The 26,358-nt window shown below is 63.8% G+C and overlaps 2 protein-coding genes and 1 long non-coding RNA gene across 7 annotated transcripts in view; 2 read left to right on the top strand and 1 right to left on the bottom strand.

Annotated features, from left to right (window-relative positions):
• The first annotated feature begins 500 nt into the window (after nucleotides 1-500).
• SREBF1 (sterol regulatory element binding transcription factor 1) lies at nucleotides 501-11,218 on the top strand. 2 transcript variants are annotated; one of them, XM_053957240.1, is made up of 19 exons: nucleotides 501-754; nucleotides 4,088-4,477; nucleotides 4,623-4,792; nucleotides 4,864-5,004; nucleotides 5,082-5,300; nucleotides 5,387-5,501; nucleotides 5,583-5,797; nucleotides 6,257-6,461; nucleotides 7,010-7,194; nucleotides 7,282-7,543; nucleotides 7,647-7,813; nucleotides 7,898-8,066; nucleotides 8,144-8,252; nucleotides 8,325-8,434; nucleotides 8,527-8,659; nucleotides 8,832-8,994; nucleotides 9,233-9,418; nucleotides 9,496-9,607; nucleotides 10,181-11,218. In XM_053957240.1, the coding sequence occupies exons 1-19, from the start codon at nucleotides 649-651 to the stop codon at nucleotides 10,402-10,404; spliced, it is 3,381 nt and encodes a 1,126-aa protein (XP_053813215.1). In that variant the 5' UTR covers nucleotides 501-648; the 3' UTR covers nucleotides 10,405-11,218. The 2 variants fall into 2 exon arrangements, with proteins under 2 accessions (XP_053813215.1, XP_053813216.1); XM_053957241.1 differs by lacking the exon at nucleotides 501-754 and adding an exon at nucleotides 3,020-3,169.
• A 294-nt stretch (nucleotides 11,219-11,512) lies between these two features.
• The window catches only part of RAI1 (retinoic acid induced 1), a 74,586-nt gene continuing 59,740 nt past the window's right edge, over nucleotides 11,513-26,358 (bottom strand). For all 4 annotated transcript variants that reach the window (XM_053957238.1, XM_053957236.1, XM_053957239.1 and 1 more), the window contains 4 exons: nucleotides 15,236-20,858; nucleotides 13,954-14,047; nucleotides 13,623-13,672; nucleotides 11,513-13,256 (listed from right to left, as the gene is read on the bottom strand). In XM_053957238.1, coding sequence (XP_053813213.1) covers nucleotides 13,242-13,256; nucleotides 13,623-13,672; nucleotides 13,954-14,047; nucleotides 15,236-20,842 — 5,766 coding nt within the window. In that variant the 5' untranslated portion in view covers nucleotides 20,843-20,858 and the 3' untranslated portion in view covers nucleotides 11,513-13,241. The remainder of the gene's footprint in view (nucleotides 13,257-13,622; nucleotides 13,673-13,953; nucleotides 14,048-15,235; nucleotides 20,859-26,358) is intronic.
• Nucleotides 20,853-25,268, top strand: LOC128796014 (uncharacterized). The gene is made up of 3 exons (XR_008433700.1): nucleotides 20,853-23,334; nucleotides 24,746-24,818; nucleotides 24,903-25,268. It is a non-coding gene; the product is annotated as an uncharacterized LOC128796014 (long non-coding RNA).

Below are 26,358 nucleotides of genomic sequence, written 5' to 3'. Positions count from 1 at the left end.
GCTCCCTGCATGCCCCGTCTGGAACTGAGGGGGCTCAGTGCCCAGCCCAGGTGTTTAGAGCCCAACCCAGGGATCTGGTGTCTGTCCTTAGGGTTTGGTGCCTGTCCCCAGGAGTGTGTGCCTGTCCCCAGGAGTGAATGACGTCCCCAGGGCTCAGTGACAACCCCAGGGATCGATGATTTCCCCGAGCTCAGTGTCTGCTCCTAGGGCTCGGTGCCCATCCCTTGGGGTCAGTGACATCCCCAGAGGACGGTGTCCTGCTCAGGGGTCGCAGCCCGCGCTTCCCCCGGCCCAGCTCGTGGTAGACCAGCACCCAGCCCGGTGCCGCGGGGTCCCTGCCCGGTGTCCCCGAGGGTCCCCGCTCGGTGCCGCCGGGGGTCCCCGGTGCGGCGGGGCGGCGCGGAGAGGCGGCGCGGGGCGGGACGCGGCGGCGGCTCCGCCTCCATCCATCCCCCCCCCCCGCCCTCCCCGCCCGGTGGCAGCTCCGGGCACGGTTCGCGGGAGCAACTTGGCGGCTCGTCCCCGTGGTGCCTGTGCCCGGGCCAGCGCGGCCATGGCGGGCGGGCGGCCCCGCCACCCCTAGAGCCGCCCGAGCTGCCGGAGCCACCGGAGCCACCGAGAGCCACGGGAGCCACCGGAGCCGCCGGGATGAGCGCTCTCGCCTTCGACGACGCGGCCCTGGAGGGGCTGGCACCGTCCCTCGGCCTCTCCGGGGCCAGCGACATCGACACGGCCCTCCTCAGCGACATCGACGGTGCGGACCGGCGGGGACGGGGCCCGGCATGGCCGCGGCGTGGGGCATGACCGGGACCGGGCTGGGGGTATAACCGGGGCTCGGTGCACGGTGGGGCTCCGGGCCCGGTGCGGTCCTGGGGCTCGGTGCATGACCGGCACCGGGCTGTGGCACGGCCGGGACCGGGCTGGGGGAAAACCAGGCTCGGTGCACGGCCGGGGGCTGGGCACGGTGCGGTACCGGCTCTTGGAGCATGGTCGGGACATGGCTGGGGGTATGACCGGGGCTTGGGGCACAACCGGGACCGGGCTGGGGGTGTAACCAGGCTCGGTGCAAGGTCAGGACCGAGCTGGAGGCATGATCGGGGCTCGGAGCGTGGCCGGTACCGGGCTGGGGGTATAACCGGGGCTCGGTGAATGGGCGGGCGCGCTCGGTGCATGGCCGTGCCCGGAGGGTCTAGGCTCGGTGCACGGTCAGGGAACTTGGTACCGGCATTTGGCCGGGACAGCGGGATCGGTGTATAACCAGGACTCGGTGCATGGCCTGCGGACCGGGCTCGGTGCCGGGCCCGGCGTGGGGAGGGGGGGACACCGAGCTGCTGGAGCGCGGAGTCGGTGCAGAACCGCTCTGGCTCCGTTACCGGGGGCTGGCCCATAGCGGGGGGCTCGGGGTGGGGGAACAGGGGACACCGGGACCCCCGGGCTGGAGGTGCCGCTGCCGGGACAGCCCCGACGATCCCCCCCGTTCCCGGTCACAGCATCGTGTCGCGGGTAGCCCCGCCCCCCGTGACGTCACCGGCGGGGTTACTCTCGGTCGTTCCCTCCAGGACGCCCGGGCTCTCCCAACCCATCCAACCGGCGTGCGGTGAGATGGGGCGGCTCTGCTCCAGCCCCGGGGCTGGCACCCGCCAACACCCACCTCCCCGCCGGTTTGGGCTCCGTGAGATGGCCATGCTCCAAGGGAAGCCGTTCCCGGAGGGAACCCACTTCCCAAAGGGACACATTCCTCGAGGGGACCCACTTCTCACCGTCATAGCACCACGTGTGCCGAGTTCAGTGTTTCAAGGCTGTAGGAAAAAATTGGGGATCCCAAAAAATCGAAGATCTCAAAAAATTTGGGATCCCAGCTCTCGGCCAGCCCCGCACCCGCCTTGCCACGTGCTCCAGCAGCTCTGTCGATCCACGCCATCCAGCGCAGCCGGTGGAACACGCGGCAAGGCGGGCACGGGACTTCCAACACCTGCCCCACTGTGTGGTCCGTGGTCTCTCCTCCGAGGTCTGGGGTGGAGATGGCATCCCAGGTCTGCAGGTTGATCCCAGTGGCTGTCGGGGTGGATCAAAGCAGATCCAGGTGCCACCTGCTTTTCTTGGCGAGGTTTTGGCGTGGGCAGGGAAGCAGGAGCTGTGCCAGGGCTGAGTGGTGCCGTATGGGATGAGGTTTTCCCGCTGTGGGGTTTTGCCATGCTCCTTTGTATCACAGCCAGCGGGGCCACCTCGTACCCCACAGCTCCCCAAAGAGGGCTTGCCACCGGTCCCTGGTTGGCCACGGCTTGTCCCTCATCCCTGGACCAACCCTAGGGTGATGTGGGATGTCTGCCCACGGATGTGGGTGCCCTGAGCCTGCTGGGATCTGCCAGGACCCACAGACGAGTGGGTCTGCCCCACAGGTTCCCACGGTGGGGGTGGAGGTGGCACTGGTGGGTGCCCCATGTCCTGCTGATGATGTGTTTGGCAGCGGGTGCCACAGGATAGAAACACCTGGAAGGTGCCAGGAGGGTGGGACAGCCGTGCCCACCCCCAGGCTGGGCAGGAGGAAGTGTGAGGGGGGACAGGAGGGAGCACGTCCTCTCTGCAACCCTAGACTTTGCTCTGGACCACGAGGGAGCCTTGGGTGGAGGAGGGGTCTCTTGAGTGGAAGGAGGGGGCTGGGAGCCCCCCGGAAGGACACCCACCTGCACAGGGCAGCATGCCGAGGGCTGGATGTTTTTTTGGGGTGTAACAGTGCTGTGTGCAGACCCCGATCATTGCGGGGTGACTCCTGGGCAATGAGTGCGGGGGGGTCACACCGGGCTGGGGGCGGGGGGGGGGCGATGGGGCACGGGCAAGGGGGTTAACGGAGTGTGACCACCAGTAACCGCGGGCGGCTTGCGGCCAGTGCCCGCGAGTAACCCGGTGCCGGGCTCACCTTGGGCGCCGGGGGCTGTCCGGGGGCGGCCGGCGGGCGCGCAGGCGGCGATTGGCGGAGTCGCATCACCCCATCGCCGGCCGCGCTCCAGCCCTGGCGCGGGCAGCGCGGGGAGGGCGCCGGGGAGGAGGCGAGAACATGGCTTTAAAATATCCCGGGGCCTCTTCGCTGCCGGGCACGGGGCTGAGCGGGGGCTGCAACCTCCTCCTGGAGACCCCTCCGCTTCCACCTCCATGGAGTGCACCTTTGAAGGTACCCCCGCCTCGGCAGCCGCCTCCTCCTCCTCCTCCTCCTCCTCCTCTGGCGGGGTCACCGCCGTGGTCCCTCTCGGAGCCTGCAGCCCATGGGGAGGGCGGTGTCCGGGGGCTGTGTGGCTCGGCGGGGACATCCCGGGGGTGTGTGCGTGGGGAGGTGCCCTGGGGGTATCCCGGGGTCTGTGCGTGCAGGGGGGGGTGAGCCTGGGGGTACCGGAGTGTGGGGTATCCTGGGGTCTGTGTGCCCCCGGCGGGATGCGCCTGGGGGTACCGGGATGGGGACATCCCTGCGTGGTGGGAGCATCCCTGGACACCTCAGTGGAGGACACAGAGACCCCCGATGTGTCTGTGGGGCAGCCCAGGGTGCCCAGGTGCCATTGATGGGACAGACCCCGCTCGGGCTGTTTGAGCCCTGTGCTTGCCCAGCTGCCCTCCTGAGGGCTGTTGTGATCAAACACACCTGGCACTGGCTCTGGCACATCCCGGGATGCCACCCCCCTGTCCCAGTCTGAGTACCCCCTCCCCTTAATACAAGGGCTGATTTGAGGATTCCTGGGGTTCCCAGTACAGAATAAATGAATGAATGAGCTGGCACAAGCCCCCCTCAATATCAAAGACACGCTGAGATGTGCCCTGCCACTCCCAGACCAGGCTGAAAAACGCTGACTGCTGTTGGCCAAGCCCTGACACCCCGTTTTGAGTGCAGTGCCTCAGTTTCCCCAATGTCACATGGGTAGGAGGCTGAGAGGAACAGAGCACAGCAGATTCATGGGCTCTCAGGGAATTTTGCCTCTAGATTATGGGGATCTGCCCCCTAAATGCTACTCTGTGGGGAGGGCAGGACGGGACCAGCCCAGGCCCACCTTGGGAGGTGGGGGCTGCAGCTGACGGCACGGGGGGGGGGTGTGTTTTACAGACATGCTGCAGCTGATCAACACGCCGGACAATGACTTCTCGGGGTTGTTCGACTCACCGTTCAGTGCCCCGGCCAGCGCCGTGCCCCCGGGGCTTCCCTCCACGCCGGGCACCCTCAACACCTTCCTGGGTCCCAGCAAGCCGCCCCCCGCCGCCCCCTCCGGCAGCGCCTACGCGGGGCCCCCCGGGATGGCCACCTTCACCCCGCCGCCCCCGGCCCCGCTCCTGCCGGGGCCATCCCTGGGTATCAAGGAGGAGCCATCCGTGGTGCCCAGCAGCCAGCCCCAGCCCCAGCCCGGCGTCATGCTGGCCCCCAGCTTCGTCCCTGCGTCCCCCAGCCCGTTCAATCCCCAGCCCTTGGTGGGCTACCAGAACCAGCACAGCTTCTCTGGTGAGGATTTGGGGGTGCAGCAGGGGATCGGGGCTCCCAGGGTGAAGGTCTTGCTGGAGGGGGGATGTGTCCCTGCAGGGTGGGGCTGTGCGGGGTGGGCTGGTGCCAGGGGCTCTCTTAACGCTGTCCTCTGCTCCATGCCCAGCTGTGCAGCCTGGGAGTGCGGGGCAGACCCTGCCAAGCCCTCTGCCCACCCCACAACCCAGCCAGCCCGTGACACTGCCCGGCCCCGTGCAGAATGTGGCACCCCAGCAGCTCCTGGCCCCCGCCGCCCCCACCACCCAGTCTGTGTCGCCACAGATCCAGTCAGTGCCGGTAAGCCCAGGGCCAGGGGTGAGGGGGTCCCGATGACCCCCACAGCCCCGCTGACCCCCGCTGCCCCTCAGGTTCTCCTGCAGCCCCATTTCATCAAGGCTGACTCCCTGCTGCTGACGGCCGTCAAGACAGACGCCAGCAGCGCCAAGACTTCCACCATCGCCTCCCTGGCCACCAGTGCCAGCGGCTCTGCCACCCCGCTCCAGGTGCCGGTAGGTGCCCCCGCCGGGAGCCGCAAGGTGGGGAGATGCTTCAGGACCGCCACTGACCCCACCCTGCACCCCCGCAGGCGCTGGTGAGCGGAGGGACCATCCTGGCCACGGTGCCGCTGGTGGTGGACGCAGAGAAGCTGCCCATCAACCGGCTGGCGCCCAGCGGGAAGCCGGCGCTGGTGCAGAGCCGGGGCGAGAAGCGCACGGCCCACAACGCCATCGAGAAGCGCTACCGCTCCTCCATCAACGACAAGATCGTGGAGCTCAAGGACCTGGTGGTGGGCACCGAGGCCAAGGTGGGAGCAGGGGTTGGTGGGGCAGGGCCCGGCAGTCGGGGGGCTTTGCCCGGAATTCGGGCTGAACCGTCCCTGCCCACTGGCAGCTCAACAAGTCTGCGATCCTGAGGAAGGCTATCGAGTACATCCGCTTCCTGCAGCAGAGCAACCAGAAGCTGAAGCAGGAGAACCTCGCCCTGAAGATGGCCATGCAGAAGAACCGTGAGTGGAAGGGCAGCTCTTGGGGTGAGGGGCTCAGCTCCATGCCCCCAAGCAGCCATCAGCTTACTCTGCTTCCTGCAGAGCCTGTGAAGGACCCGGGCACCCACTGCAGCCGGAGCGCCAAGGCAGAGGCCCCCATGGAGGTGGTGAAGGCGGAGGTGATGGAGATGCTGACACCGCCACCCTCAGACGTGGGCTCGCCGTCCCACAGCAGCCCACTCTCGCTCAGCGGCGGCAGCAGCAGCAACAGCAGCAGCGACTCGGAGCCCGACAGCCCCCTCTGTGCCCATGGCAAGGTGAGGGAGGGCTGGGGGGGGTCTCCTTGCCCTGAGTGGGGCAGGGTTTCTGCTGCTTCATGTAGGAGGTGCCAAGGGCAAAGTGTACCAGATGGGGACAGAGCTGAGAGCCCTGGTCTTGTTCTCTGAGGCTGCTCCTCACATGATTTGGGGTTGGGCGTGGAGGCAGTTTTGTTCTACCCTAAAATGTGCTCAGTGCCCCATGCCTATACCCTGAAATGTGTGCCCCTGTACTTCAACCTGTGCCTCATCACCATGCCCTGTACCCCCTGCCCTATATCCTATATCCCATTGCCTATATCCCATGCCCGTCCCCCATCACCACACCCTATATTCCATGCCATGTACCCCATGCTCTGGATGCCATGCCCTATATCCCATGCCCTATATCCCATGCCTGTGCCCACCACCCCATGTCCATGCCCGTGTCCCAGACTCACAGCAGCTCTGCCCGTGCAGGTGAAGCAGGAGCACCCACCGCCCTCGCCCAGCAGCCAGGGAATGCTGGACCGCTCCCGCATGGCCCTCTGCACCTTCGTCTTCCTCTGCCTCTCCTTCAACCCCCTGGCCTCCCTCCTCCGGGGTTCTGGCTCCCCAGCCCCCTTGGGGAGCCAGGACACCGCTGGTCCCGGCAGGAGCATCATGGCTGAGTCTGGCACTTTGGGTAAGTTCTGGTGTGGGGTGGGAGGTCCTGGAATGGAGATTGTTGGGATGGGTGTGGGATGGAGGCTGTCAGGGTGGGCATGGGCTAGAGGCTGTTGAGGTGAAGACCATCAAGGGGCAGGATGTTGGGGTGGGTGTATGGTAGGAGCTACCTGGCCTGAGGCTGTCGGGGTCAGCATGAGGTGAAGACTGTTGGGATGGGGGGCATCAGAGTGGTGACCATCACAGTGGAGGTGATCATGGTAGACATGGGGTGAAGGCCATCAGGAGGGGAGTCCCTGGGTAGGTCTGAGATGGGAGATGATTGGGGTGGACAATGGGGCAGAGGCCATTGGGTGGATGCTGCTGGGATGGGCACAGGGTGAAGGCCACCAGTATGGATATCCTGGGGTGTGTGTGAGGCAGAGACCTTTGGGGTGGAATCTGTTGGGGTGGACACGATTGGGTGGAGGCTCTTCAGTGGACATGGGATGAAGGCCACCGGATGGAGACCCTGGGGTGGGCACAGGGCAGCATTGGTGGGGTGTTGCTGACCCCATCCCTGCACAGAGGACCCGTGGGGGTGGACGCAGTGGCTGTGGCCCACACTGGCCTTCTGGGCACTGAACGTGGCGCTGGTGCTGGGTGCGGTGGTGCGGCTCTTCGTCTGCGGGGAGCCCGTCACTCGCCCCCACTCCGAGCCCTCCATCCTCTTCTGGCGGCACCGCCGGCAGGCCGACCTCGACCTCGACCGGGTACGTCCCACCGTGCGCCATGTCCCCTGCCCCACCTGCCCTGTCCCCTCGTCCTGCCCGCACCGACCCCGTCTCTCCGGGCCGCAGGGAGACTTCGCGCAGGGGGCCCAGCACCTGCGGACGGCGCTCGGGGCGCTGGGGCGGCCGCTGCCGGCCTCCCACGGGGACCTGGCCTGCAGCCTGCTCTGGACGCTCCTGCGCCACCTGCTCCAGCGCCTCTGGGTGGGCCGCTGGCTGGCTGCCCGCGCCGGGGGGCTGCGCCCGGACCCCCCGCCCCCTGCCCACGTCCGCCAGAGTGCCCGCGACGCTGCCATGGCTTATCACCGCCTGCACCAGCTCCACCTCGCCGGTACGGCCCCGCGCCATGGGGGCTGAGGGACAGGACCCCTGTGCCCTGCGTGTCCCCACAACCCCCGACCCCACGCCTGAGCCTCCCGTCCCCATTCTTATAGGGAAGCAGGCAGGGGGACATCTGCTAGCCATCAACCTGGCACTGAGCGCTGTCAACCTGGCTGAGTGCGCTGGTGACGCCATCTCCGTGGCAGCGCTGGCCGAGATCTACGTGGCGGCTGCCCTGCGGATCAAGGCCAGCCTGCACCGCTGCTTCCACTTCCTGGCGGTGAGTGTGGGGGCACCGGGGTGTCCCCTGTGTCCCCTGGGACTGGGGTCTCAGATCCTTGCTGACCCCCTGCTCTCCCCGCAGCGCCCCTTCCTCTGCAGCGCCCGGCGCGTGGCCCTGTCCCACGGCGGGGCCGTGCCCCCCGCCATGCAGTGGCTCTGCCACCCCTTGGGCCACCGCTTCTTTGTCGACGGGGACTGGGCGGTCAAGGGTGTCCCCAGGGAAACCATCTACAGCTCCGCCGGCAACCCAGGTGACCCCAAGCTCCCGAACCCCGCACCCCCCGTTTTGGGGTGTGGTGTACCTGCTGACCCCATCTCTGTGCCCCAGTGGACCCGCTGGCACAGGTGACCCAGCTCTTCCGTGAGCACCTCCTGGAGAAGGCGCTGTGCTGCGTGGCCATGCCTGAGCCCGGCCGTCCCACTGCCCAGGGAGAGGGGTGAGTGCCGCGCTGGGCACCTTCTCCCCCTGCCTGGCGTGGGGCCAGCCCCCTCACAACCCCATTCCACAGGCGGTTCTCCGATGCCCTCGAGTACCTCCAGCTGCTCAACGGCTGCTCCGATGTCAGTGGCACACCTGGCCCCACACCCTCCATCACCTCCGGCTTGGCGGCTGTCACAGGTGAGGCTGGCGTGTCCCCCGTTGGGGTCACTTCACGTGGGGGGGCCATGGGAGTGGGAACACCCTGCTCCTGCGTCCCTCCTACCCTGCAGGCACTGACCCCGTGTCCAAGTGGTGGGCGTCCTTCATTGGCATCGTTATCCACTGGCTGCAGGGAGATGAGGAGGGGGCTGAGCGCCTCTACCCGCTGGTGGAGACCATGCCCCGGGCACTGCAGAGCTCTGAGTGAGTGCTGGGGACATCGGGGACAAGGGTGGCACCTCATTGCCTGCCTCTCATCCCCCTTAGACTGGCACAGCCTCTCTGAACACACTTGGAGCACATGGTGTGTATTCAGGAGGGGTGCAGCTGTGCACAGCGAGGGCTCTGCAGTGACCATGTCCCCTCCACCTTGCAGGAAGCCCCTTCCCCGTGCTGCCCTGCACTCTTTCCGAGCTGTCCGTGCCTTGCTGAGCAAACAGGATGGGAGCCAGGCCACCCTGGGCCACTGTGAGAAGGCCAGCAGCTGCCTGCGGGAGAGCCTGGAGCTGGGCAGCCCCCCCAAGGGCACCATCGACAAGGTGAGCTGGGCCGGGGAGGGACGAGGCGGCCGCGAGCCCCCAGCCCTGGCGGGAGGTGCCCCCGACCCTCGCGGGGGTGCATTGTAGTTGCATTGCATGTGTCAGACTGGGAGTGCAATGCCCCTGCCGTGCAGCCCGGCGGGGGTCCCGCGCAGCAGCGCCTGCCCGCAGCGACCTCCTCGGCACCCCCGTCCATCTGTCCCGCCCCCTGCTCACCCCGATCCCCTTGTCCCTGCAGGCGGTCCAGCTCCTGCTCTGTGACCTGCTGCTGGTCACCCGCACCAACCTGTGGCAGCAGCAGATGGGGGCGAGCCAGCAGCGCAGCTGCCTCTACCAGGCATCCGCCCTGGAGCTCCGCGGCTTCCAGCAGGACCTCAGCAGCCTGCGGCGCCTGGCACAGACCCTGCGCCCCGCCATGCGCCGGGTGAGCCCCCCAAACTGTCACCTGCTGGGTCCCCTGGTGCCCTGCACCTGCCTGTGCTCACTGTCCCCCCAATCCAGGTGTTCCTGCACGAAGCCACTGCCAGGCTGATGGCCCGGGCCAGCCCCACGCGCACCCACCAGCTGCTGGACCGCAGCCTGCGGAGGAGAGGGGTGCAGGGCAGCAAAACAGGTGGGCACGGGGTGGGACACAGGGTGGGACACAGGGTGGGACACCTCACTCCTCACCTGCAGCACCCCAGCAGCCTTGGGTGTGGGATTTGTGGTGGGACAGGGATGGGACACGTCGCTGTGCGCCCACAGTACGCCAGCACGTTGGGTGGTGGGACATGGGGTGGGATACCTTTGTCACCACCTTGGAGGATGGGAAATGGGGTGGGGCACCCTGCTCCACACCTACAGCAGCCCTTACAAGTGTTGGGTGGTGGGACACAGAGTGGGAAACCCCGTGCTGCACCCACAGCACCCCACCAACCTTGGATGATGGGATTTGGGGTGAGGCATAGGGTGGGGCACCCCTTTCCCACCTGCAGCACTCCAGCAGCACAGATGGTGGGTCATCGGGTGGGACACCCCACCTGCAGCACCCCAAGAGCTGGGACACGCGAGCTCCCAGCCCCTCCCTCGGTGGTGGCACCAGCTCCAGGGTGGGCAAATAACCCCATCCCCGTGCTGATCCCCCTGGGATTTATTCAGTGACTTCCACGGGCGCCCTCGGTGCTGACCTTGGCTCTGTCCCCTGCAGCTGGCGAGCCAGAAAGCCACGCCACGCCCCGGGAACACGCCGAGGCGCTGCTGCTGGCCTGCTGCTACCTCCCGCCCAGCTTCCTGGCGGGCCCGGGCCAGCGCGTGGGGATGCTGGCCGAGGCCGCCCGCACGCTGGACAAGCTGGGCGACCGCCGGACGCTGCACGACTGCCAGCAGATGATCATCAAGCTGGGCAGCGGCACCACCGTCACGTCGGGATAGGTGGGGAAGGGGCCGCCGGCCCCCTGCCACCCCCGCGGGTGCGGAATGTGGGGTGGCAGGGGGCCGTGCCTCAGTTTCCCCGCAGGGTGATGTTAGGCGGCGGTTTTGGGGGTGAAGGGGTGGGTGGGGAGGGGTCGGGTGATGCCTGACGGGTGCGGGGTGGAGGTCCCAGCGTGGGGCAGCCACACGTGGGGGTACCCTGGGGGGGGGGTCCCCCCGCCACGGCCGTGCCCGTGTCCCCAGCCCGCGTGGGGCACGGGGCGTGGGGCCCTCTAGTGACACTGTCGCAGTATTGCAGGGCACCGGCAGGCGCGGCAGCGACCCCCGGTGCCACCCGACCCCCCCCCCAGTGCCACCCGCATCCGCCCCGGTGTCACCTCCGTGCACACGGTGGGGGCCCCTCCTGGGGTCTCTGCGCGGCCCCCCGTGGGTCCCACCGCTGCAGGACCCCCTTGGGTTTGGGGCTTGCTTCTGGAGGTGCGGCCCCATGGCAGCGGGGAGGTGCCCCCTGCCCAGCCATGCCCATGGTAGGCAAGAGGGGACCCCCACCCTGTCCTCTCCTCCCCAGCACTGATCCCGATCCCCCCCGCATTAAGAGCTGCCACCACCCCGGAGCACGGACAGGCTTTGGGAGAAGGGATGGCAGGGTGGCACGGGGCTCCTGGGGGGCTGGTGGGTGCCCCTGTGTCCTTGCTTCACCCCCTCTTGTACATAGACCCCTCCCCTCGCCTCCCCCCACTCCCCTTTTCCCTTTTTAAACGGTATTTTCATAGTCGGAGAGTTTTGTACAGACAATTAAAGCTGATTATTTATACTGGTGTGTGCTGGATTGGAGGGGGACTGACACTTAAAAGTGGGGGGCAAGGGGCCCCCCACAGGGCTGCACGGGAGGGGGGGACACGGGTGGCAGGGATGGGGACACTGGGTGCTGACGGACCCCAAACCTCCCCCTCTTTACCCCGTGGTGTCCCATGGGTGCTGTCCCCATAGCCCCTCCCCTCCAGCGAGACCCCTGGGGACAAAGGACGAGGCAGGGGCTGTCACATCCCGGGGGGGGGACCCCAGCAGCCCCCCAAGGATAAAGAGAGGCCACGAGCAGGGCGCCACGTACTTCCAAAACAATCGTTGTATCTTTATTGACGCTCTGAATGCAATGACCTGTTTTTTTACTCTTAAGGAAAATAAACATCTTTTAGAAACAGCTTGTTACACACAATCTTCAGTGTGAAGCAATATACTAATAAGAACACTAGTCTTAACATTTACAGTCTTCATATATATTATATATATGTATATGTATACATATATATACACTATATAATGAGGCAATATATAATACACACGGTTTACCATTTTACAGTCATATGTACAAGATGTCACTAAAAATAGCCAGATTTCAGGCAACACTGCCAAGGACACGAGGGGTTGTTTTTTCTTTTTTTTTTCTTTAAATTAATTTTATTATTATTATTATTATTATTTCTACCTTTTTAAAATTTTTTTTTTTCTCACCTCCTCTTTTTGTTTTTCACTCCTGTGTCCGAGGCAGCTGCTGAAACAACAGACATTGTGTGGCCAGCAAACCTTGGGGTGGGTGGGATGGAGGGGACACGAGAGGTGGTGGGGACATGGGGCGCTGGCTCTGCGGGGGACATGGGTGGGAGCAGCAGCGTGCCCCCCTTTGCAGGATGCTGCAGAGGTCAGGGGACAGCCAGTGGCTGTTTTTAGGGTGAGATTTGGAGTTGGTTCACCCTGGGCTGGTTGCTACCTGTGTCGGGGTGTGCGTGACACAAAGATGGGCTGTGGAGCCTGGGGATGTGGGCAGGGGTCACCGAAGTGTTGGGCACTCCCCCAGCTCCACTGGGGTGGCCAGGAAGCAAAAGCCGAGGGAGCTGAGCAAACCCAGGGCAGTGAGGGGTGAGCCAGGCCCATGGGGAGGGAGGAAGCAAATGCCTCCTCCTCCTCCTCCTCCAGTTCAGCACGCAGAGCTGTGGGGTTCAGCACAAGCACAGGGAGCAAAGCCCCCACAAGAGGAGCCACAGAAGGGGTGCTGGTGAGGCCAAGCACAGGCAGGAGGGTGGGTTTTGGGGGGTCCTGGACAGCAGGACCAGGTGTCCCCAGCCCAGCAGTGCCAGCGCCGCATGGAGTGGGAGGGTGGGGGGTACAATGAGTCAGGGTTTGGGGTTTGGGAGTGGAGCTGGGGCAGCCTGGTGGGTGCCCACCAGCCTGGCCAAGCACCCTTAGCCTCCCAGCACCCTGGGTGTGGGTGGGGGCAAACAGGAGATGGAAGAACAAAACGGAAAAAGCAGAGTGGTGTTTCAAACAGCAGGCTGTTGTTTGCCTTTTTTTTTTTTTTTTTTTTTTCTCATTTTTCTCTTTTTTTTTTTTCTGGTCTTTTTTTGTCTTTTTTTTTTTTTTTAATCCTCTTCTTCGCTGAACTATATACAGACACCATGAGGTTTGCTGAAGGCAACATCTCAGATCAGATCAGTGTGATATTGAGAGCCGGGACCCACGGAGGGTCCGGCGGCCCCACAGTAAGACAACATCGCCGGGACCCCCCCCTTGTACACGGACACCCCCCCCGCCCCCCTGTGCAGCCATCGCGGGTGGGAGATCCCGATCCGTTCCCCGCGTATCCAGACCGGGTTTTACCGGGACCCGGCGGGAGGGAAAGCCCGGCGCTGGCTCCGCCCGCCCGGAGCGGGCTCGGGGGGTCCCGGGGCGCTCACGGGCAGCGGGGGGTCCCCGGTACGGCCCGGCCCGGCCCCGCTCTCCTCCAGGCGCTGTCTCCTCTGCCGGTCCCTCGCTGGCGGCGGGGCGGCTGCCCGCGGGCGCTACACCGGCTGCCTCTGCGGGGAGAACGTAGGTGTCAGCCCGGGAATCCCGCTGGAGGCGAGGGGTGGCCCTGGGTTGTCCTCATCGCCTCGCCCCCCGCCAATAACCGGGCACCCACCCGGGACGCAGCGCTTTGAGAAGGGGTTCAACCATCGTTCACCACCTCGTCTGTGCTCAGGGAAGGGGATGAGACCCCTGAGACCCGGCTGGGGTGCCCCAGACCCAGTGGCTGGCCCACCCGATACCCCTAAGGATGTGATGCCCACACAGAGCTGAGCATCCAGGATGGGTGTCCCCAGGAATTTGGGGTCTGAAGGCAGGTCCTCCTGCCACAGGGACCTGCAGAGCATTGAGGGGTGCACAGAGGGGCTCTGGCTTACCTTATGTTTGGGACATCTCAGAGAGAAGCTCTCCTCAGTTAATAAGCAGCCTGCGAGGAGAGGACAAGGATGTGTCAGGGGACAGCCTGCACTGCGAGGCAGCTGCCCCTGAGCGGGGAAATGCAGTGTCCCCCTGGTCTACAGCCACCCACCAGCCACAGCTGAGGCCAAACAAGCTTGTGACACCTGCCAGTGCTGCCAGCACAGTGGGCATCACCATCCTGGCAAGCCAGCGAGCCACAAACCCCTGACCCTGGAGCAACGGGCCCCACACTGAGCTGGGTCAGAGAGTGCCCAGGACCCCATGCCCCATCCCTGTGGCCGGGCTCACCTGTGTCGATGGCACACGCGTAGTGGTAGGTGTGGGGACACCCCTTCTGGCAGCAGCCCACGGTGGCTCCTGCTTGCTGGCAGCTCGAGCACTTCTGTACACGCACCCGGGAATTCGGAGCAGGGAAGGAGAGATGTGGAGAGACAGAGAGACCCTGTCAAAGCCCAGCACAGAAGAAGAGAACCACGACAGCCCCAGCAGTGAGGGCAACACGGGTGTCCCTGATCCTCTCCAGCCCTTCCTTGCCTCTTTCAGGCAACATTCTTCCTCCCGTGACAGCGCACTGTGAACCACACCATGCCTGTCACTTGGTTGTCTTCAGCCATGCACGAGGTTTCTACCTGCCATACCTCTCCCCTGGACGACACTGAGCCCACAGCCATACTCCATGGGGCAGGAGGTCAAGGGACATGACCTGGGTTGTGCCCTACCTGCCCTGTCCCCAGCGGGTGCTGCAGGGATGGGAGCACCCGGCTCTGTGGTGAGGGCAGCAGCCTCCAGACAGCCATGAAATGAGCACACAGGCTTGGGAACACAGCCAGTCCCCCAAACCTGGCAGTAGGGGACTTGCTGGAAACACCCTGCACAGCCTCTGATGGGAGGCTGTCCCCTTCCTCTCCCCAGCACTAAAAATCCATGTCACAGAATCCCAGAGTGGTGTGGAAGGGACCTGAAAAAAAAAATCCTTCCAGCCCCCTCCCACAGGCAGGAATACTTTCCACTAGAACAGGTTGCTCCAAGCCCCATCCAGCCTTGAACACCTCCAGGAATGGGCCAGCCACAACTTCTCATCCCCTTCAGCAACCTCCCTATTCTGCACACACGATGTGGCCTTACTCCAACCACCCGTGGGAGAGGAGCAGGACAGGCTCATCCCCTCCCTGCAGTTCCCCCTTGCCCTGCTGCCCATCACGGTGGCATCAGGCCGTGTTGTGCCCATTTCCATCTCCCACCCTGCGCCATCTGTCCCGCTCTGAGCCACCCCGTGCAACGCACGACTGAGCCAGGGGATGTGACAATCCCAGGGGGGCCCAGTCGCCTTCCTAAAACATAAACCGCAGGTTATTTCTGTGCCTAAAAGGGAGAGTTCATGTGCTATCAGAGACGCAGCAGCACAAATCTCGTAGGGACCCAGCAGGGCTCAGGGTGCCGAGCACCTGCCCTGCTCTCCCAGGGCAGAACTATTAATTTTCATCCCGACCGGAGGCGCAGACACGGGAATGACGTTGGCTGAAGGAGGCCAGCGGAAGGCGCCGCCTCGGGCGTGCGGCCGAGCTCTTACCAGGTCGGCAGCCGCCTTGACAGCCTCCTGCAGCCCATAGAGCTTCCCCGCCACCAGGAAAACCCCAGCGGTCCATACGGCACAGGCCTCGTGCAGCCAGTGCTCCTGCGTGTCGCCCGCCGGCTCCTGCGGCGGGGACTCGGCCTTGTGACATTCGTGCCGCCGGGGCTTTTCGGCCGCCTCCTCGCCCTCTGTCCTCTCGTCACAGCAGTAGCAGCTCTGCAGCCGACGGAACATGCCCCGCGGGCTGGAGCGCAGCGCGCTCTGCTTGGCCGCCTCGGCGGCCCCCTCCGGCCTCGCCGCCTTCCCGCCGCCGCCGCAGCCGCCCTCAGTCCCGCGGGGCGCCCGCTCGGCCGCGGCGGGCACGGCCGAGTCCTCGCCCGGCCCCTCCGCCCGCGCCTTCTCCTTCAGCCGGGATTTCTTCTTGGGCAGGCAGTCCTCGGGGTAGTAGGGCCCGCAGAGGTCCCCCAGGTCCTTGTAGTTGGCGGGGTTGCGGCAGAGGCAGCAGACGAGGCACGCGGCGCTCAGCGCCTTCGACACCACCGGCCCCATGTGCATGGTGGAGGAGGCGGGCAGGGCCGCCCGCGGCCGCGGCGCCGGCCCGGCCGGTCCCCGCTGCAGCCGCGCCTCGTCGCCGGGCGAGTTGACGACGGTGCAGGTGGTGGTGAACTCTCCGCGCCGCTCCACGCGGACGTAGGGAGCGAAGGGCGGGGCGCGGCTGTCCGCCCGCAGCCGCTTGCAGGAGATGTACTTGAGCCGGATCTCGGGCTCGGCGGGGTGCAGCAGCGGGGCCTGCTGGGGCTGCCGCCGCCGCTTCCCGCGGCTCTTGCAGCGCGCCGGCACCGCCTTGGCCTTGCCGTGGCCCAGGCGCTTCCGCTGCCGCTTGGAGTAGCCGTTGTAGTTGGAGTGGTTGGCCCGCGGCTTCGGCCCCCGCGCCGGCCCGGCGGCGGAGCGGCCCTCAGCGGGGCCGTCGCTGCTCCCCGCCTCCTTCTCCTCAGTCTTTGGTTTCTTCTCCCGAGGCGCCTCCTCCGCACCACCCGGGCCGGCTACGCGCTCCCGGGGCAGTGGTGGTGGCAGTGCAGGGCTCAGGGGTGCCTTGGCCATGCCCAGCGCTGCTGCTTTGCCCTTGCGGTTCCTCTTCTTGGGCAGGAGCCCCATGTTTTTGGCCACCATATTGGGGCTGGACTGGGTCCCTGGCGTTGACCCACAAGCCTCCCCCTGGCAGCTGTCATGGGGCAGCTTCTTCCCACCACCCGGCTTCCCCTTTGGTGCTCGGCCATTGGGGTTCCGGCAGAGCGGCTCAGCCACCGGCATTGCGGGCACCTTCTGTGCTGCCCCCAGCTTGGGCAGCCTTGCATCGCCCACTGCCACAGCCACGCCACTGTGCTTCACCACCCGCTCCCGCTCTGCCCCGGCCGGGCTCAGGGAGGAGCCATAGGCAGCTACTGTGGCTGCCACTGCTGTGGCTGCTGGTTTGCAGGTGAACTTCTTCAGGTTGGGTGAGGTGATCTTCTGAACGATGGCCTCCAGCTTGAGGCCGCGGCCCTTGCGGGGAGGCAGCACTTTGGTCTTGGTGGCCTCCTGGAAGGCCGCCCGGGAGGTGATCTTGATGCAGACATCAGGGGCCTCCTTTGGCAGGGGGGGCTTCGGGATGGCTTCGCCAGAGCTCTTGGGGGGCAGCTTGGCTTTCACCTTCCTGGCCACCGGCATCTTCTTGAAGAGGCTGGGGGGACCCTCTGGCTTCTCCTCCTTCACGCCACCGCTGTTGCTCCGCAGGACCAGGTTCCTCTTCTTGGTGGGGATGGGGGAGATGAAGGTCGACTTCCTCTTCAGTGAGTGCAGCGGCCGTTCTGACATCTTGCCCCCCACGCCCGGCCCTGCTTTGGGCAGCTTCATCCGGGCACCCACCTTGCCCTCCTTGTGGGGGCTGCCCGGCGCTGGCAGCTTGAAAGCAGGTGGGAGGTGGTTGTTGGATATGAGCTTTTTGGGCGCCTTGCAGTTCTTCAGCCGGACATCAGCTGCCCGCTTGCCCCTCTGCCGCTTGGTGTAGAAAACCTCCTGTGTCTTCGTGCGGGAGCGCAGGATCATCGACCGCTGGTCCCTCTCCCCGGCTTCCACTGCGTCCCCCTCCAGCGGTGTCGGCCCTGCCACCTCCTCTGCCGCCACCAAGCCAGGCACCAGGAGGGTGGCATCGCCGGCGTTTTGGACCACCCTGGGGGCCGGCCGGCTGTTGCGCTTCCTGGTTTTGAAAGCCACCCGCTGCTTCACGCCGCAGCTGGGCTTCTTCCCCAGCTTCTCCTGGTGCGCGGGGGCCTTCAGTCCCTCCAGCAGGGCAGGGGCACGGGGCTCGGCCAGGGCGGTGAAGGAGCGGGTGCACATGCGCGCTGGCAGCCCCTCGGCTGGAAACCGGGGTGTTTGGCTCTGGGCGCTCTTGCTCGGCATCTCTGTCTGTCCATCTGGCCCCAGGCAGGCCCCGGCCACGCTGCTGGCTGCTGGCAGCTCATTGAACGGACTCAGCACGGTGCTGCTGGGGCCATCCCCCTCCGGCAGCCGGCAGTGGACCCTCTTGTTGCGGAGGCTCTTGCCCCGTGAGACAGGCTCCATCTTCCCCAGCACATTTTCGGGCGTGAGTTGCTGCTTCACCATGACCGATGAGGTGGATTCAGCATCGGCCGCCTCCAGGTGGGATGTCTCCCCTCCGCCATTCTCCTCCTCAGGCTGGATGTGGGGCAGGGAGGATTTGAACCAGCTTTTCACCTTGGTCTCCGTGCCCACAGCAGGGCCCAGGAGGATGACAGACTGGCCAGAGAGGCGTGGGGTGGGAGCTGAGCTCTCCTTCTCCACTGTGCTTACGGTCTCCTCGGCAGACACGGGCACCTCACTGGAGGACAGCACAGCTGGCATCTCTGGGGGCTTTGGTGGTGAGGCATCGTATGTCACTGACTTCTGCTCCGAGCCAGCCAGCTCACAGAGTGAGGAGTACTCCTCTGCCTCCAGGTCTGACTCCTTCAGATCCGGAGAGGAGATGATGGGGATCTCACTAAAGTCCCCAGCTGAGCAGCAGTGTCGGGTGTCCTGCAGCCACCTCTCGCTGTCTGCCTTTGTTGCTTCATCATAGGTCAGTGTCTCCTCCTCCTCCTCCATCACCTGCTGACCAAAGTCCTGGACCGGCTCACTCTTGGCTGGCTGCTCTCCATCGCACAGGTCCAATCCACAGGCGTTTTTTTTCTCCTTGCAGGAGCTCACCAGTTTGCTGGGAAACAAGCCCTTGGGGAGGTCGGTGGCCTGGAGATCCTTCCAGCGCAGGCAGGCCTCACCCAGGCTCTCCTCCGGCCACTCAAAATGCTCCATGGCATTCTCAGACGCCACCGAGTTGGCGGTGGTGTTTGAGTAGCAGCTGTAGCCGGTGGCTCCCGCGCTTGACGTCGCTGCCGGGATGCTGGGCTTGGAGTTGAAGGCCAGTGGGGCAGTGTCCTTGAGCACATCCTTGCTTTCGGCGGCTGCAAACTCCACCTGGGTACCCTCGTACACCTCCTCACTGAAGTCCTTCCCTGTGCTGGCCCCTGAAGCTTTGTCCAGCTTGAGGGGCTCGGTGAGTGTGCTGGAGTCCCCCTGGCTGGGCCAAGCACCTTTCACCATGGAGTCCAGGCTGGGCCGGTGGTTCTCCATCTGGAAGGGGGACTTGGTGGTCTCCTTGCCCAGCATGGGCAAGTTGGCCCAGGCTTTGTCTGCCTTCTCACTGATGGCATCCTGCAGGACGATGATCTCAGAAGCCAGCTCCTCCTGGGACAGGGCGCTGAGGAGCAGTCGGGGGCAATCCCGTTCATTGCTCACATACTTGGTGAAGGTCTCCAGGGGCAGGGTGGCGTGGATGCTCTGGAAAGAGTCATCTGATTTGGTGGACATGTCGTCTGGGGAGGTCACAGAGCAGGTGGACACCGACTCAGGCTTTGCCTTGGAGTTGCTGTTGACTCGGGCAGGGCTGCGGTTCTGGTTGCAGTACAGGAAACTCCTCTCCAGCTGGTCCTCTGACCCACTGAGATAGTCAGTGTCCTGTGTCTCAGCGTGGACAGACTGGGGGGTGCTCAGCGGGTCGGACAGGGGGGTCCCCACCTGCTCTGCTGAGTAGGTGCTGCTCTCAGGACTGCAGTGCTGCCCTTTGAGCTGCTCAGGGGTCCTTGCTGGGGTCTTGATGCCCTTTTTCTGGGGCACAGCCCCTTTGGAGAGCAGCAGCTGCTGGACAGTGTTGGAGATGTTCTCCACCTGGGAGGTGAGTGCTGTCAGGCTCTGCAGGCTCAGGTCTGACAGCAGGTTTTCAGGCAGCTTCTCCTTCTGCAAGTTTTTGCAGTTCCCAGATTGAGTGTCGGGGCTCGTCCCGTCAGTGGGAGAAGGGTTCAGCAGCGGCATGAAATGGCTGTGGTCAGCAATGCCAGCCGGGAAGGCACCAGCACTCAGGGGCTGCTGGCTGTATTGGAAGTTCTCCAGGTTGGGCATCAGAGGGGAGGGAGTGGAGCTGTAGGATGGGGACCTGCCGACGGAGCGAGCCGGCGAGTGGCTGGCGCTGGGGCTGAAGGTCTGGTAGTACTGCTCCGGCGTCCGGACGGGCGGCGCATCGCCCTGGCAGTAGGTCTGGCCTGGCTGGTTGTAATGTTGGTACTTGGCCAGGTTTTGGTAGTGGAGGGTCTCTGAGGCGTGATGCCGCCCCTGCATGGGCTGCGGGGGCTGCGGGGGCTGCGGTGGCTGTGGGGGCTGTGGTGGCGGCGGCTGCGGGGGCTGCGGCGGCGGCTGTGGGGGCTGCTCGTAGCCAATGCGGTTGGGCTGGTAGCCGTGCAGGTTGGGCACACGGGGGCCAGGGGCCAGGCTGGCAGCGGTACCCAGGGGCCGCTCCAGCGGCGGCTGCCCCGAGGGCGCCGTGCAGCTCTTGTAGGAGTGTGCCGGCTGGCTGCCCCCCGGCACCGAGGAGTAGGTGGAGGAGGCAGGGAAGGACTGGGAGTGCTGCCCGAAGTGAGGGCTCTGTGAGAAGGACATGGGTGAGGAGACATCGTTGGGCAGTTTCTGCCGCTGCAGCTTGGGGTAGGGGAGTGCGGGCGGCTGCTGCTGCTGCTGTTGCTGCTGTTGCTGCTGCTGCGGCTGCTGCTGGAAGTGAGTCCGGAAGGGCAGCGAGGTGGCCGCCGGCTCATGGTACGGCCGCCCACCCGCCAACGCCACTGTCTTCTTCATCAGGTTGTCCTCATACTTGGCCACGCCGCCGGGCAGTGCCTGTGGCTGGCCACCCCACGCCTGCAGGCTCTCATCCCCGGAATACCGGGCCGGATAAGGGCTGTTCTCCTGCACAGTGTAATTGGAAAAGGCCGGCCTGCCCTGCAGCTGCTGCCCCGCTAATTGCTTGTTTCCCCGGTGGTATTTCTCCACGGCGCTGTTCTCATAGCCCGCATATGGCAGCTGCTGCTGACTGTAGTACTCCTTCGCCACCAGCCTCTGCCGCTCGCAGTTCGGCCCTGCCTGACTTTGATGCCTGTAATTCTCCAGGCGTGATGTATCTTGTGAAGTCGGCTGGTAGCTCTGCTGGTTGCCATGGAAACCACACCTTTCTCGAAAGGACTGCATGGCGCGGGCTCGTTATCTGCGAAGAGAGAGAGGCGAGAATTCAAATGAAGCGTCGCCACCGCGGTGGCCCAGGGTCCGAGAGGGCCAGTGTCACCTGCACCATGGGGACATCACTACCTCACCTCAAGCCGCCCTGGAAGACAGCACGTGATGCTGCATCACCTCGCACTGCCCTGCATTGTCTGGTATCACCCCATGGTGCATTGAATTGCCTGCATGGCCTTGCGTTGCTCTCCAACACCTCACCTCATGTTTCACCTCCCTGCATCTTGTTGCCTTGCCTCACCCCGAGTTGCATCCCCTGATTGCCCTGCATTGCATCGCCTCAGACTACCTACCCTTGCTTCATGTTGCTCTGCATTTCATCACCCTGATTTATATCGCCCTGCATCACATTGCTTTGCCTCATCCTGAATCGCATCACTTTCCATTTTATCTCCCTGCATTGTTGCCTTGCATTGCATCACCCTGAACTGCACCACATCACCTTGCATTTCATCTCCCTGCATCGTGCTGCCCTGCATTGCATTGGCTTGCATTGCCCTGCATCTCATTGCCCTGTGTGGCATCCCATTGCCCTGCATCCCATCCGTGTGCACTGCACCGCCCCGGATGGCAGCAGCTGGCTCTGCGTCACCTCGCATCACTCTGCATCGTGCTGTGTCGCCCTGTATCACGCTGCCTGGGCGCTGCACCCCCACCTTGCAGCGACCTGCATCCTCCTCTCTCCCCTCTCCCTGCATCGCAGCACGGTGCCCGTGGGCAGGAGGGTGCTGGGGTCTCATTGCCTCCTCCCTGCCTGCAATGGGCTCAGCCACCCTCCTGTCCCTGCTGCTGAAGCTGCCCATCCCTGCTGCCCATCCCTCCCTGCCTGGTCACCTGGTGCAGTGACCCCCCCCCACACCATGTTGGGGTCCCTCTGCTTTGTGTTTCACACATCCACCACCCCTCACATCCTCAAACCACTCCCGCCCTTCTCACACGCCTCCCCAGGGATGCCAAGATCCTGCGAGCGCCTCTGCACACCCCTCTTATCGCCATTCTTTTTAATTATTGGGCTAATTACTGGAAGCAGCAGCGCGGAGGGCCAGAACCGCAGGCTCTGCTGCAAAAAGAGTCATTTCAACTTGCTGGCTCTGCCCGTCTCTGCCGGCTGCTGCCTCCCGCAGCCCCCCCGGCCCCAGCGATCCCCCTGCCCCGGCGCGATGCCATCTGGAAGCTGTCTGCTCCCGCCAGCAGCCGTCATTACCGAGCGCCTCGCCACCGTCGTCATTAAAGCTCCCCATTTCCTCAGCCCGCTTGCTCTGGGAGCAGGGACACACCTGGGTCACTGGTTTGATCTCTTAAGGCAGTCAAGTGGCTTGTGGGGGCTAATGAAGGGCTTGGTGGCAGGGGGATGCATCCTGCCTGTCCTCAGTACCAGTGGGTTGAAGGTACTGGGGTGGACACAAGCCTGGATGAGATGGAGATTTGTCAGCCTGGCTTAGGGTCTGTGGCTGTCCAGGGGCACTGCTCCCTTGGCAGTGACACAGTGGTGACACCAGTGCTGTCCCCTCAGCCTCCATCAAGGCAGTGAGTATAACAAGAGGAGGGCACAGGGTGCTGGCAGTGTTTGTCTGAGCCCAGCTTCTGGCACACTTCCCTGTGGTGCCAGGCAGCCTTGAGCCGGGACATGGATTCATGTGTGTCCCCACATGTCCCTCCATCACCCTCACGCCACTGCCACAACATGTCAAACACCACATGGTCCCTTTGCTGGCAGTTCTGCCACAGCCACATAAACCACACTGCTGGTTTGACAGGTCCCAGCTCAGCCCTTTTCCTTGCAGCACCCACCAGTAACACCTCAGCACCTTTTTGGGGGTCTACATACACATGGGGCTTTATTTAATTCTATTTCCACAAACACCAGCTGCTCAGGCATGCACCAATCACAGAGTGTCCTCGGGCACCAAGCAGCTAGGCTCAGTGCCACCCACACCAGCCCAGCACCCCATCCCTCCCTGTTCCCCATCCCTTTTTGGGATGTTTTCCATGCCACTGCCCCATATTGCAGTTGCATCCTGCAGGCTTTGTGGGCAACTGGATGCGGCTAAAGCCTAAATTCCAGGGAAATGATGGGTCAAAAAAATCTGGAAAGCTGGCACAAAAGCCCCTACCACAGCATGGTATCCTCTGCCAGTGCTGGTGGAACAAAGCAGGAAAATCAAAGCCAGGCTGTGGGGCAGCCCTGGGCTGTGGTGGGAGAATTAATGTGAGCAAAGAGCCCTTCATGCTGTGTGGGAGTGGGTTTGAAAAATGAAATCGGCTTGAGAAGACCCTGGGCTGAAGCTTTAGGGGGAGCTTTTCTCCCCTTTCTCCTTTATTATTAATTATCGTGATTAATTATTATTATTAATTAATTATTGTTAATTTTCCAAACAGCTGGGACAATGTTGGGATGAGCAAAAGCGCATGGCGCAAGGGGAAGGATCAGTCACCGGCACACAGAGGTGGGGATGCACAGAGGGAACGTGTTCCAGCTGAAATCCCACAAGCCCAGAGCCATGGTCCCATGTCCCTGTGGGCCACCTGGGCACCGGGCTGTCCCTGGGAGGGGACACGCTCATCACCAGCAGCACCCAGAGCTGTTGGCAGTGCCAGAGGCCAGCTCTGCTCTTGGATCTGCCACGGCATTGCCGGGGAAGGGCCGTGCCAGATGTTGTGCCTGATGCAGGCTGTTTCCGAGCAAACGCTTTAATGGCATCAAATCAAGCTGTCGACAGCAGGGAGGTTACAGCCTTCCCCCGGAGAGGGAGGTGGCTGTGGCTGGCCCCAGGGGCCCTGCCCACTCACTGTCCCTGCCACGTCCCTGCTGGACGTGCTCTCCTGACCCTGAAGAAGTTTCCAGCCGCTGCCTCTGAGATGGGAATCGATACGGGGCTGTCGGTGCATGGCTGAAGCTGGACACCTGCCCTTGGCAAAGCCGTGCTGTGCCCAGGGCTCATGGCATGGGTCCCTGGGAAGGGAGAAGGCAGGGACCTGGGGCCACCACGGTGACCAGCACCAGCACGACCCTGTCCCTGGAACACAAGGAGCAGTGCTCACTGCTGGCTACAGCCAGAGCATCCCGTCCCCTTGGTCCCAAGGGAGCATGGACAGCCCAGCACAACCCCTGTGTCACTCATGGGGGACACTCAAGACCTGATGCACCTCCCTGATGCGCCAGGGTATGACCCGGGGCCGTGATGGTGCACGGGGTCATGCTGCCATGGTGCCGGCCGGGGGCTGATGTGTGGCACGGGCTGATGCCAGGAGCCGAGCCAGGGCACTGTGTGGCACTGCCAGGCCAGCATACACAGTGGCCTGCAGCCCACCTGCTGCTCGGGGGGATTTGTGCTGCATGGCTGGATTTCATGTTATTTTCCTTCCTTCCTTCCTTCCTTCCTTCCTTCCTTCCTTCCTTCCTTCCTTCCTTCCTTCCTTCCTTCCTTCCTTCCTTCCTTCCTTCCTTCCTTCCTTCCTTCCTTCCTTCCTTCCTTCCTTCCTTCCTTCCTTCCTTCCTTTCCTTCCTTTCCTTCCTTTCCTTCCTTTCCTTCCTTTCCTTCCTTTCCTTCCTTTCCTTCCTTTCCTTCCTTTCCTTCCTTTCCTTCCTTTCCTTCCTTTCCTTCCTTCCCTTCCTTCCTTCCTTCCTTCCTTCCCTTCCTTCCTTCCTTCCTTCCTTCCTTCCTTCCTTCCTTCCCTTCCTTCCCTTCCTTCCCTTCCTTCCTTCCTTCCTTCCCTTCCTTCCCTTCCTTCCTTCCTCTCCTTCCTTCCTTCCTTCCTTCCTTCCTCCTTCCTTCCTTCCTTCCTTCTTTCCTTCCCTCCCTGCCTGCCTCTCTCCCTTCCCTGCCTTCTCCTCTTTCCTCCCCCTTCCTCTTGCAGGGCAGGGACATGGCATGGCTGGATCTGAAGCCCTCTGAAGGCAGCCCAGGACTTCCCATGGCAGGGACCCTCGGTAAGAACCCAAGACCCCAAACACCACAGCCCCACGAGGCAAAAGGAGTCCCCTGTTTCCCTGCACGCCGGCCTTGCTTCCCAGCTGCTGCTCATCCCGCGGGGGCTGATCCAGCCCTGCTGCTCCTCCGGCTGCTCCCTCGCCTTCGCTGCTGTACCATCAACAAGGACTCAGCGACTAAAAATAGCAGCGCGCTCTCGCAGGGGGATGCTCCGCCATCAGAGCACTGCTGGCACCGCGGACACCCCGTTCCCCACCCCAAACCCTCTCCCAACCCTCGTTCCACTCCCAGGGGTGCAGCCCCATATGGTGAGGTGGTATCGGAGCTGAGAACGAAGGGATTGGACCCTCCTGAATCCCCCTGCAGCTCTCAGGGAGGGGAATAAGCGCCTATCGAGTAGCGTCAGCCCCGGATTTGTTTAATTGTGAGCTGGTGGAGTTTAAAGAAACCCTTTCTGGCTGGCTGCCACACCGCAAAGTGCTCCGGAGAATTTGATTATTAAGGGAGGAGAGAAAAGGGGAGGCTGCAGGGGCGGGGGGAGCTCGGGTGTGTGGGACAGACCAGGAAAGGGCATCCTGCCTCAGGAGCTGGGAATGAGAGGAACTGGGGGGATGGAATACAGACCGACCCCCCTCAGCACTGCAGAGGGACCCGAGGGGCTCGCCTGGGGTGGGGGCAAACCCTCCAAGCAGTTGTGGAGCTGCTGCTTTTTGTCCCTGCACCCCACAGACACCTCGCTGCCAGGGCACCCCCCCTTCAATGCCCCCTTCTGTGAACCCCTTTAATGCACCCTCTCCCCAGTGCACCCCCTCAATGCACCCCCTTACTGCACTGTCCCCCAATAAACCCCTTTAATGAACCCCAATAATGGTCCCCCTCCCCACTGAACCCCTTTAATGCACCCACTCACCAGTGCACCCCTTCAATGCACTCTCATTAGTGCACCCTTGCCCCAGTGCACCCCAATAATGTGCTCTCCCCGCAGTGAACCCCTGTAATACCCCTCCCCAATCCCTCCCATCACCACCAGCATCCCCCACCACGCCAGTGCTCCATCCCAGTGCAGCGACTGGGGGGTTACGGTACCCCAGGGCAGCCCGCAGCCCCTCGCAGCCCCCCCAGCCCCGTGTCCCGCCCCATTTCGGCGCTCAGCCGACCGGAGCAGCTGTTCCCTGCACACTTCACTTGCCCGCAGATGATGATAAATGGAGCTGGGGCTGCGCCGCCCATTGCGTGGGGGTGGGCGGATGTGGGTAAGAAGGAGGAGGAGGAAGGATGGGGTCCCCATCTCCCGCAGCCCCCCCAGATCACGCTGCTCCTCCCATCCAGCTGCTGGGGAATTCCCTGGGCAGGTCCCCCCCTATCCAAACCGCCCTCCCGGCGGGGTTGGAACCTGCCCAGGGAATTCCCATCGCAATGGGGTGCATCCTCATCCCCAGATCAGTGTCCCATTTAGGGGCCACAGTCCTTCACTGCTGCCCCCCTCTCAGCTCTGCTCCTCCCCAGTGAGGAATTTTCCTTGGGAAAAAAAATCCACTG

Source organism: Vidua chalybeata, chromosome 16, assembly GCF_026979565.1.
Source record: "Vidua chalybeata isolate OUT-0048 chromosome 16, bVidCha1 merged haplotype, whole genome shotgun sequence".
NCBI lineage: Eukaryota > Metazoa > Chordata > Aves > Passeriformes > Viduidae > Vidua > Vidua chalybeata.
The sequence above is the reverse complement of the archived record's forward strand: the minus strand, read 5'-3'. Positions and strand labels throughout refer to the sequence as shown.